The sequence below is a fragment of the Anser brachyrhynchus genome (genome assembly GCF_964034855.1).
Source record: "Anser brachyrhynchus genome assembly, chromosome: 8".
In the NCBI taxonomy this organism is placed as follows: Eukaryota; Metazoa; Chordata; class Aves; order Anseriformes; family Anatidae; genus Anser; species Anser brachyrhynchus.
In genome coordinates, this window is record NC_137702.1 from 7327432 (window position 1) to 7339807 (window position 12376).

General features: G+C 38.9%; 1 protein-coding gene across 1 annotated transcript in view; it reads left to right on the plus strand.

The window, feature by feature from the left end:
- The window catches only part of LOC308199318 (uncharacterized protein), a 133821-nt gene extending 121770 nt beyond the window's left edge, over positions 1-12051 (plus strand). The window contains exon 6 of the mRNA XM_080603348.1: positions 9156-12051. Within this exon, the coding sequence (XP_080459474.1) occupies positions 9156-9266 (111 nt within the window). The 3' untranslated portion in view covers positions 9267-12051. The remainder of the gene's footprint in view (positions 1-9155) is intronic.
- Positions 12052-12376: the final 325 nt, after the last annotated feature.

The window sequence follows — 12376 nt, forward strand, 5'->3', positions numbered from 1 at the left end:
AGATTTCATGTTGTGTCTGTCCACCATAAGAGGAGCTGGACATGAACTATTTGTTATGTGATAACAAATAATGGTCCTGGAAAACAGCACTGATGTTAGTCATCAACTAAACCTGGAGAGCAGAAACAGCAAATGCTTTATTCATTGAACCTCCATTTTTTATCCTTTTCTGGTTTCAGCTGTCATTAAACCTTTTCTACCAAAGTAGTTTTAAATTACCACATTAATTTCAAAATCAAGCTAAGTTCCTTAGTAAGTGAACCATTTTCATCAGTATCTGAAAGAATTCATTATTAAGTTGATTCACTAAGAGCTCTCAACTTACTACATCAAAAGAACAGCACACTTTTCACAATTCAATATGTTCTTAGTGAGGAGGTTCAAAATAGTTGTTGAGCTGCTATTGAGGATTCATGTAAAACATTGTAAAAGCATTGCTTTTTTTTTTTTTTTCCCGGTAGTAATTTTTCTTCCCAAATATAGATATGGGACTAATATGCCATGGGAGATGCATCTCCAACTGCCGTAAACCAGTATAGCTCCATTGACCTCATCCAAGCTACTCTAAGTCATAGAGATCTGACCTATTAAAAATCTTTATTTCTGCTTCTGCATTTTTATATCCTAGTCAATCTTCAGTGATGGGAAAGGCTGAGATGAAGGAGTGGATCAATGTGAGAACAACTGTTAAAATTTTAACTGTTTTCATTGGTAGAAATAATGTGTAACTGCAAGGTGTATAAAACATAACACAGTGGGGTCTGTTTACAAGATGAGCTTTTATGTACTACCATGACAAAAATAATACACTCACTTTTCCCATCTAGCAGCAACAGGGAATAAAGATGTAAAAATAATTGTCCAGGGGAGAAAGAAAAGAGAAAGAGTTCAGGCAATCGTTCACCCAAATCCCTGAAGGCTAAGGTGACATGTTTGCATCAACCATCTTTTGTTGATTACTTTATTACTTTTATTTGTAATGGAGTTTTGGTTGTACTTTGAATAAACTGTATTTGGCAAAACCAAAAGTATATTCTACTGTGAAAACAGGCAAACCTTAATGTTGTCTTGTTGGGTAAGTGAAATGAAGCAATTCCTTCCAAGGTGGTTGGTGTTACCCACAGCTTTATTCATTGACTGTCTTGTTTACTTTAACCAAAAGATAGAAAATTGTGCTCAGATTTAGTTTTCAGGGAGATGTGATTTTATGTTTGACATGGCAAAGTGATTTCACCAAAATAAAATCATCGTCCTGCCTGCCTCACCTGTACTCTAATAGAGCTTTACTATTTGCACATGGGAATAGTGGTCCTGGAGATATCCTAGAGGCTAAGGGCTGTAAAAATATTGGTTTAGACCTTCGTATATCCTTTTTCATACTGTTTTTAGTGAGGAACTACTGCTTGTTCCAGTCTTTATTGGTACCATGTTCCATATGAATCATTCCTTTGCTTCTGAAAAATACAGCTTAGGGGAAGTTCGTAAGAGAAGAGTTTTGGAGTTTTTCACTCCTACAGAAATTCCTCTCCTGAACATTTTCATGGAAAGCGATGTTTGGGTTCAGCAACTCCAAAAGCAGATCAATATCTACAAAAGCAATAAAACACCTCAACAGAAGAACAGCAAGTGCAAAAGTGCAATTCAAGAGTGATTTGCCCCTGACAGGAGAGCCTAGAGCAATAGAAATCTTGCTGAGGCACAGTGAATCACAATGGCACAATATCGCACACCCGACACTGACAGAGCACAAAGGACCAGAGAATCGTAGGTAAGAATCATGGAATTGCTGAATTGGAAGGGACTCACAAGGATCGAGTCCAAATTGTGGCTCCACACAGGACCACCCCAAAACCAACCCATCTGTCTGAGAGCAGTGTCCAAACGCTTCTTGAGCTCTGACAGGCTCAGTGCTGTGACCACTCCCTGGGGAGCCTGTCCCAGTGCCGGACCATCCTCTGGGTGCAGAACCTTTTCCTAACACCCAGCCTGACCCTCCCCTGTCCCAGCTCCATGCCGTTCCCTCGGGTCCTGTCGCTGTCCCCAGAGAGCAGAGCTCAGCGCCTGCCCTCTGCTCCCCCCGTGAGGGAGCTGCAGGCCGCCATGAGGCCTCCCCTCATGAGGGAGCTGCGGGCCACCATGAGGCCTCCCCTCAGCCTGCTCTGCTCAGGGCTGAACAAACCAAGAGACCTCAGCCATTCCGGGTACGTCTTGCCCTTCACCATCTTTGTAGCCCTCATTGGGACACCGTCTAATAGTTTTATGCCCTTTTTTATACTGTGGTGCCCAAAACTGCACAGACCACTTGAAGTGAGGCCGTACCAGTGCAGAGCAGAGTGGGACAATCATTTCCCTTGACCAGCTAGCAGTGCTGTGCCTCATGCACCCCAGGATATGTTTGGTCCTTTTGGCTTCCAGGGCACACTGTTGACTCATATTCAGCCTGATGTCTACTAAAACCTCCAAATCTCTTTCTACAGGGCTGTTCTTCAGCCTCTAGTCCCCCAGTCTGTCCCCAGAGAATAGGGTACAGAGTATGATAAAAGGCCTGATTTGCAAAGAGGAGCCAGTTCTAGAGCTATAAATACCTTGCCAAAAGAAGTGTTAAGATCAAATGAATCACATACATTGTATGTTTTCTTTAGGGTAATCATTACTCACATTCTCCAGAGCAGCATTGCACACTGACAAAAGGGAGGCAGTGAAGGCAAGTGTCATGGAAAGAGATGATACTTCACCTAGCTGACCCCTGGATCACCAGCATAACTAAGAATGTATTTTACTTTCTAGAAGAACAAATTGTTGTAACTGTCCTAATCGTCTTCAACGTTATACAACAAAAACTTCTAGCTGGTATCTAGTTCTCCCTGACATCAGCAGTACACAGGAGTCTCAATGTTGAAAACTTTTCCAGTGACATAATAATTCACTTTCAGATAGGATATCTATATGCAAGCAGTGTATCAATGTGTTAATACTCTGTGGAAGAGAACACTCTGGGGAATATGTTTAACTACTTGATGCCTCTGGGTGCATCACATATCATTTGGGTGTCTTGTGTGTTCTGGCAGTGGGATATAAACTTATAAAACATTTAATCTGCGAAAGCACTTTGCTACTTAGCCTCCGTGATTCACTGAAGGGAAATGTGCTAAGGATGCTACAAGCAGTGGTGTCTGAGTCCCCTTGTAAAGAAGCTACCAAAGAACTTGGGTTGTTCAGGCTGTAAAGGTGAGTTGTTCTGTCACAGCACTTCCTTGGGGAGAAGTCACATTGTGCAGCAGGTACACAGATATTGCTACAATATATATTTGTGATTATCCAGAGTTAGATTGGTGTGGCTGATTTAGGGATTCATCAAAATGAGCCTGTACCTTCCATAAAGGTTAACTTTGACTTGTACAAAGTGCATTAAAGATGAACAGTGTTCAGTATTATGCTCTTCAGAATTTTACAGTGAATGAGCTACATGTCATTGATTATTTACAGAGCACTCTGCACCATAATATTTCCAGAGTAATATCAAGATATATGTATTCTGAAGCTTGTTGGAATGGAAAAAATGTTGCCAGTGATATTTTGTAAAATAAGTATAGTATAAAGGTCATTGTGAGGAGGTGTACAATTACAGGATATCTTGGCCATGAAATTCAGTTGAAATAAGTTCAGAAATTATTAATCTGTCCTTAGAGTGAAATGATGCATTGGCAAATCTGCTGTGAACTGATTTTCACTTAGGTTTTTGTTTTAAGTGGAAAACTGAAGGGAAGAGAAACCCCAGCTGCACAAAGATTTTCGATTTCACCATGTTCCCACAGAAGAACTGCAGTTTTGACAGGGCTTCAGCTTCAACTGGCAGCACGTCCCATAAGAGATTTTTTCCTCTCCTTTCTTATACAAAGACAGTGTTTAGTATTGTATCTCTGTGTGTTTGCCTGGAGCAATCTAAGGTACTATGGCTTTTCTAATAGCAATTCACATTTGATTTTCATATTATGGCTGTTCAAGGTTTCCAGTAGTGTTTTAGTTTTAATTTGACAGAAATTAATAAGTATAAGGAGAAAGATATCATACATCAGCACGGTACAGCATATTGTCACACTTCCTAATTCGTTAGACAATAAGAATAATCTACCACTTCCAATTTAGACTCAGTAAAATAAACACATGTATATTAATGATTTAAAAATATTTCTGTTCAGTCAAGCATGTCTTCTTTATGCAGAATAGCATCAGATCAATAATTAGTTTCCATGCATTTTAATAACAAGAGTTTTTGCTTAAGATTGTTTTTCATAATTTTGCATTTATGTTTGACAAGTTCAGGAACTTGTCTTATTTGAAAGAGAAAATATTAATGCAGAAATTACGTCTCATTGTATTATTGCTTGCCAAATCTAATATGTAAATACCCAGTAGAACTCATGCTTATGTTAATGGGGAGAGGATCATAGAAATCTTGTAGACAGAGTCTATTTGTCCCACTTTGTTCCACACATTAGTATTCTCCATGGTACTTAATTATTCAGTGTTTTAATTTTAAATTAAAAATAAATACTGTACATGAATGATAATTTGAGTGAAATGATAGGAAAACATTGTCACAATGAAATATAAGTTCCTTTATGGTCTGTTTCTAGTCAAAAAAAGTATCACAAAGAACTACTCCTTCTATTTCCTAAATTTGTGCTATCATTACAGATCTAAAGAATACGTATCAGTGACTGGTTATAATGTGGAAAAGAAAGCCAGCTGAAATTGTTGTATAGCCAAAGGCATAGTGAACTTATTATTTAATGCTGGATTTATTACTTCTGTGCACCTTTAGTGGAGTATGAGGATTGTCACCTTTAGTTAGAAAATTCATGCCTGGCATAAGAAATAGTTTATATATATGGATTTTCTTTTTCCTAGTGGATTCTCAAAATAATTCATTAATAACAATTGTATAGATGACAATTTTGCTAAGATTTGGCTCACTGACTGCTTTGACTGTACTTGTTGGGCATTGTGGAGTACTGTAATACCTCTCTGAAATGAGAGGAAGCTTGTATCTCCCACACAGAAATGCAGAAACAGCTGCAGAAGTGACCTTCCTCTCTCTCTCTCTATATTTTTTTCCATTTTCACTAAACACAGTAGTTGACAACAGAAATAATTTTCTATGAAAAACAAAATGTTGTTGATATGTGGAAGACCTAAAAGAGTGGCTCCTTTAATTTGGTAGCAGGATGGAGAAGCTTGTGCATGTGAATAAGGAGCCAGAAGCAGCTTCCTTCTAATGTACTTCTGACGTGTTGGCTTGATCCAGTGGGAACTGATGATGCTCACTACCATAAGGTTGTTGCACCAATACAACCCTCCTAATTATCCCATTTTTGCAATTTCATTGACTGAAATACAACATGATCTCAGTCACAAATTCCTTCTCATTTTCCATACCTATACAACGAGAGAAGCAGAGCCTTTTCCATCTCTGTTTAAAAGAATCTCATTGTAGAAATAAGCCTAGAACTGGGAGGGACTTTCTGGGTCACTGTCATTATTTCAAAAAGTTCAGCTGTAACTTCAGAAGATAAACACAGGTGCTGGTTCATTTTCAGAGTTATTACATGCTTATTCTACAAAGCCGCACTCACGTTTAGGTGAGTAGTTACATAGCCACCACACAGAGCTACAAGTAATGATCTGTAGATTAAGCCTCTTGTTTCTTTCCTTCCTCAGACTGCTAACCTAGACTCATTTGTAAGGACTAATAGCAAGCCCTATTTCACAGCTCCGTTATTTCCCTTTCTCACTCCCAGGTACCTGATGTCACTAGCAGGCTCCACCTGCTAGTGCTTCATGACCAAGGACTTATGTCTTTCTCAGCCCAGTACTGTGGTAGTTATGCTGAAAAGCTCTCTGCCTTCCTTTTGATTATGTGTGAAGATAGTTTTCTTTGCTCTCTTTAAATTAGGAGCCATCTCTTCCTCTCCATGAGAGCATTTTACTTTGCAGTAGTTGGTGCTTCTTGCTTTCCCCCCAAGCTCGGACCTGCTGTAACTTGGACCTCGACTGAGCTGTTGTTGAGTTGCTTTCCACCTCATTCCGCTTAACATGTTTCACTTTTACCACATTTTAAAACTCACCAGCTTGTTAGCAGATTTTGTGTTCATTGCACTTATTTTGTGGAGTTTGGAAGAGGCCTTCAGCTCTAGCAATACATAAACCATGTAAAATTACACATTGTTATTGATAACAGAGTTCAAGTAAAAGTCTGATTGTTGCTTTGTTAATTCACAATGGAAACAGGCAGGAAGTTCAATCCCCTGTTGTTACTGGTGCTCAAATCATATAATCCTGTACATTTATATTAAGCTCCATTTTACAAGCAGTTGGATTTTATTTCCCCACTACTCTTACTGGAAGGTTGTTCTGGAACGTCTCTGCTCTTCTGATTAGAAACCTTCTAATATCTAGCCTAAATTTATCCCATTTATACTTTTTGCTTTAGTGGCAACGTTGACTTCTAGCACAGAATTTTGTTCTTTCTAAGGTGTTTCTAATGTTAAACTGTTCATTGCCTGCAGTCAGTTCCCCTCTCTTCCTCGATTTCCCCCCTCATCCCTCCTGTCCCTGTAGTTCTTTGCACCTGTTTGAGTTTTTCATTCTTGAATCAGAGGAGCAGAATTATTCATAATATTTGTGAGGAGGTGATCTGAGTTCCTTGTGCCATGGTGTTAGTTCTTTGCATTTGGAAATACCTTCCTGGATATATCCCGAAGCTGCAATTGTCTTGTTGACAAGTGCATTGCAATGACACCTCACAGTATCCACAGTCATGGGGGAGCATGGGCTGGTAAATTCAGCAGCTACTCTGAGTAAGCTGGGCAGATGCTGGTTACGTGTGAAGGGTAGGGATGTGAATATTTTTTGTAATAAATCAACACTTATCTTTTCACTTTGAAAAAGTATCTGTCAGTTCTAATTGGTAAATTTTAATAGTTTGTAGGCTATAATTTAATAATGAAGGGCTGGGAATTCTAAATGAAACAGAAGATGAGAATCAAAGCAAAATCCATGACAGAAGAAAAAAGTTATTGCTGAAACTTGCATTATCCAAGCAGTATTTTGTAGTTTAAAAACATTCTGTTCATTATACATGGCCTTCTGGTTATCTGAATAAAGGTTCCACTTTCTGAGCCAATGAACAAAACAAACAGGTTTATTTGAAATGTCGAGGCAGGGGATAATGTATTATTTTTTGCCATCTTGCTAATAGAAACAAGATATTTATCAGTATAGGAAAGCCACATTTCTTCACCTAGAGAATACTTCAATAAAGAAAGGGATAAGTCACTTACCTTAGTAACATATTCCTGTTAACTGGAGCAGCAAATCAATACCACAGGACCAGGGATACAGGACATTAATAATCTTTTCTACGTGTTAAGACAGGAATAGCCTTTTTAGTGGTACCAAAGCAGGGATATTGCTGTGTACTACTTGTAAGATACTTAAAATTATGATTGGAGCTTTATTTAATATGTTAATTAATATCTACTGTGCAGATAATCTACAATCTAAATTTCCAAGGGGGTAGGACTTCGGTTAAAGTTTTTAAATGAGTTAAATACATCATATTGACATCAGTTGACCACACGCATGAGGCTGGAAGGGTGAACTTGGTTTTGACTTGGCAGCTATATCTTGATTACATCATGAAATAAATCTTTTATCCCATAAGTTTGAATTCCTGTATAAGAAACCTGGGTATGATGCTTATCTTCCAATAGGTACTAACAGTTATAGTCAGACATCATCTGTGTGTATGAAATTGAATTACACAGGTATTCCAGTATACGATATAAATATGAAAATGCTACACCAAGATAATATAGCTAAAGGTGACTTTATTGTGACACCAATACTCATATAGAAACTAGTGGAGGAGATAATTGTGAATAGCTGTTCCATATAGTCTGTGACACTACAGAGCACAACAGCCACAGTCTTACTTTTTACATAGAATTTGGAGTTCAGACCCTGATTTGTCACAGCATTTAATCCTCAGTTTAACATGTGAGTTCAGTGGTGGATTTGCATTTAAGTAGAAGCTTAAGTCAAGTGCTTTTCCCTCTAGTACAGGTGCAATAGGATGCTTTTTTCATATATAGTCCAGAAAAGTGAGTGGCAAATGATATGTTACCTCAGAGCATATCTAATATATACCCAATATCAGGAATAGAATAAATTAGTCTTATGAATAGCTATATTGGAAATACATTAGTTTTCATATGAAACGAGATCTGTACTGCAATTAAGACCACTTGAAAGTTTTTAGGTCTAGCCTTTTTTGCGATACAAATAAACTGGGAATTCATGGGATCTGAAAACCTGTAAAGCTCCAGAACTTTGCACCTTTCTGAGAATGACTGGAAAAAGGGCTTTGCAAATGCGCAGCCTCATGGTTTAACTTGAATCTTTGACAAGTGGATATTTTAAAGTGTTGTTTTTCCTTCAGTCAACCCCATAATATACTTTTATGTTCAAAGCCTTACAAAATCAAAATTGCTATGGAGAAGGGGATGGATTGCCATATCCCTTCTGCAGTTTCAATTAAAAGGCCTGATCATCAAATGAACTCACTCTTCGGGCTTTGCAGCAGGTCCTGAATTGTCATTCACTTGCTAATTATACAGTCTGTGGTGCTGGTGATTAGGGAGAAGAAAATAAAGGCTGAGTTTGACTGCAGATCTGAAAGTGAGCTTTCAAAGGTGACAATTAGAGAAACCCTCTTTTGACTTGCAAAGTTGATACAGAGTCAGAGAAAGATTAAATCTGGATCCAGTAGCTTTGTTTTGATTGAGGGACATTTCCAGCTGCAGCTACACTTTGCACGGTTACATTTTTGCCCAATCAATATGCATAGCGGGTGGGCCATGCAGAATCCGCGATATCAACTGCTTACAGGGTTAGAAGTTAGCTTTCCAATCAGACATGCATGTTAGGCTTCAGTAAATCTACTGTACTGAATCTGTGAAGCAACACTTTCAAATATAAGGCACTATTGAAGTCAGTAAGTATAAAGAAATTGCGTTATACCGTATAATGGGTAATAACAAATTTTGGCAATGCTTTAGAATAAATATTCTTCTGATATTGCTCCATTGCAGGTATTTCTACTGAAAGAAAATTCTGAAATTTCAAAATGGCAGAGTCTTCAAGAAGTGGAAATACATTGGTTGAGAGGAAGCGTAAGATCCCAAACTGCAGAGGTAAAATGAGAATCGATGCCAGCTTAGAACTTGCAAAAGAAGTTGAAGCAAACAGTAGGGTTTTTTAGACATCAGAACTAGATGAGAGCGAGGAAAGTCACTGTGTCATTGGCTAGAGGGAGGATGAGTTTAAGGATAGCATAAATGCTTTCAAAAAATTAGATGATTTTGTGCCTCAGTGTTCAATTTGGACAATGACTCTGAACTTGGATGGGAGAAAATTGGCTTTATGGGAGTGAATTTGGAAGGATGGAAATGATGCCTTTAGAGGTAGAAGTAAAAATCAAAATCAAGGAGTGCTGTTTCAGGGGATCTGCGTCACTGTAGTCTGAAGGAATTGGCATTTGAAACTGCATTTCTACTTGAAGGATATTTAGGAATATGTTAAAGTGGGAGTGGTATGCGAAATTTCAGACATGATTCCTATATTTAAGATAGGAGAAAACTGTCATCTAGTTAAGCATAGGCATATTAGCGTGACATCAGTAGCATGCAAGGCATTGCAGTGATTTTGGAAAGAAGAGCAATAGAAAACACAGCAAATGGAAGACGTGGGATAACACACAGTATCGGTTTACCAAAAGCAGATTTACTGGATTATCTTGATAATCTTTCTTTAGATTATCCTGATCTTTTTAGACAAATAAAATGGCAATAGATGTGATGTATATACACTGCGAGAGAAGCATCTGACACAGAGCTACACGGAGAATCATTTGACTGGAAAAGATGAAGATTAGGCCTAGAATTGTAAAATGGGTTGGAACTGGCTAAAGCAGATAACAGATGATGCTGAAAGAAGAAATACCAAGTTAGAGGGAGATAAAAATGGAGTTTCTGAAGGCACAGTCTGGGGACCTATATCCGTTAATATTTTCATTAATCAACTAGGCACAAAAAGAATAAAAACCTGCTAGAGAAATGTGCTGATGGCTGAAGTTGGGAGGGATTGTCAATAGCAAGGAGGCTCAGAGCATACAGAAAAATAGAATATCCTAAAGGACTGGGGAAATATAAATGGGATTACATTCAATGGTTCAAGTAGCAAGGTCACGTAGCTTGGGACTAATGACAATTTCTAATATAAGGTAAGGCTTGTCAGTTGGAACAATACAGGAGAATTGGGCATATATTTTGGCACTATTTCAAAAGAAGGATTTCTAGTTGAGATAGGGAAGAATTAATGACCTGAAGAAAGCTTTGGTAAGACTTCTGCAGGAATATGGTGACTAACTGTGACCACCTGTGTTTGAAAGAAATTCATTCTAGAAAGGTGAATAGTTTGATTTGTTCATGGATTGTGCCTTAGCATCCTGAAGGCCTCAAAGAAACATCCATAAACATCACAGGAGTGAAGAGGAACATTTTAAGCTTTGACAATATTGTTACATAAACAAATAAGTGCAAACTGCTCGTTAGTAATTTACCCTGTATTTTAGAAGGGTTACTAATGAAAGATATGAGTTTCTGGAAGAGCCTTCAACAGGAGCAGTGGCGAGAACCCCTCTGACTAATTCAGTGGTGGAAATGGGTTTGTCCGAGGGATTCAGCAGCATGTCTGCATGCGGTAGCTGCAGACTGGGCTTCGTGGCTCAGTGGGCTGTTCCCGTTCATTCTGATTCCACATTAATACAAAACCATTTCATTTTTTAACCCCATACAAACCTCTGATCGAGAGCAGGATTATGACACTTCTGCAGCTTTAGCAAGCAGACTGGGGTGGCAAGGAGATCCTCCAGCCCTAGCAAATTTGGGATCTGGGGGGGGGGGGGGGGGAATGTTTTACCTATTCCCTTAGCACTGAGAAGCAAAGGGAAGCAATCAACTGTACTCCATAATGAGATGAAATGGAGCTGCTCATAAATAAGAAGTGGGTTTCCCCAGGTGTTCGGTTGACTAGTCGTTATTTTAATCCAAAATGTTTAGCTGAAAATATTGGCCTCTCATTGACAAATTGAATGCCTTCCCTTCCCCCAGCCATTATGTTTTCTGTGTTTCTGCTCATATTTCTTCCATTTCCCTTATTCAATTTGTCTAGCAGAATGAAATAAAAACATGCTGACATTTTCAAGGAAATCAGATACTTCCCATGAAAGTTTTGATGGAAAATTTTCAGAGAGCCCTGAGGCTCAGGGGCTGGTTGCATCGGGGTGTGGCCAGCTAAATCTGCTGCCTGAATCAGTGGGGGCAATGCCTTAGCATCCCTTAGACCTTTCAGGTGATTTACTTCTGAGAGGGAAACATCTTTCTTGGGGAGCCCCGTGCTGTGGGTGGCACCAACTGCTCTCGCAGCAGCTCTGGCTGACCTTGCTGCGAGTGGTGCAGAAGGCTGAGCCCTGGCTGCCTCCACCCTCCCCTCCCTCCCCCTCGCACTGCGGAGGCACATGAGAACTGACCACAGCGTAGCCCTAAATGTTTTATTTTTAACTTTTGCCAGACAACACGTGTATCCAAGGCCAAACAAAAAAAGCCGGAGAATGGGGTATAAGTGCTTGTCAATGTCAGACCTGATCATTGTCAAACAGGGGCTGGATTCTGCAGCTACGCTGCATGCAGCGCTCCTGTTTCCTTCAGTGGTGCTCCCAAGCCACAGCGATGAATGCCTAGAGAGATGGATAAAGGCAGGCAGACATAGATACAGACTGACAGAATCAACCCCCAGATGGAGGTTGCTTGAATTTACCAGAAATTAAGATGCTGTACTGCTTAAGAAAGAGTTCCATGATCTCATTAAGTCTCTTTTGTGTCTCTCTTTTCATTTTGTCCTCCACTTTTCTACAAAAAAAGAAAAAGAAAAAAACCCACATACACACACAAAAAAAAATCCCAACAACTTTGTGTCATTTTCAGATTGAATTAGAGGAAAATTGCCTATGGACTAAATAAAATGTTTGTGTACTTTTCTACTAGCAAAGTCCTACACTGACGGCTTGTGTTTTTTAAAGGAGACGAAAATGCAGCATGTCACAGTAATGGCATATAGTCTAACTTGCTCTTGCAAATCAGGACTTCTTAATATTTTCCTTTTAAATAAAAATGCCATTTATCATTATCAAATGAAGTGTTAATGGAATCAGCTCATACACAAACTCATGCATATATATCTATAAATAAATATA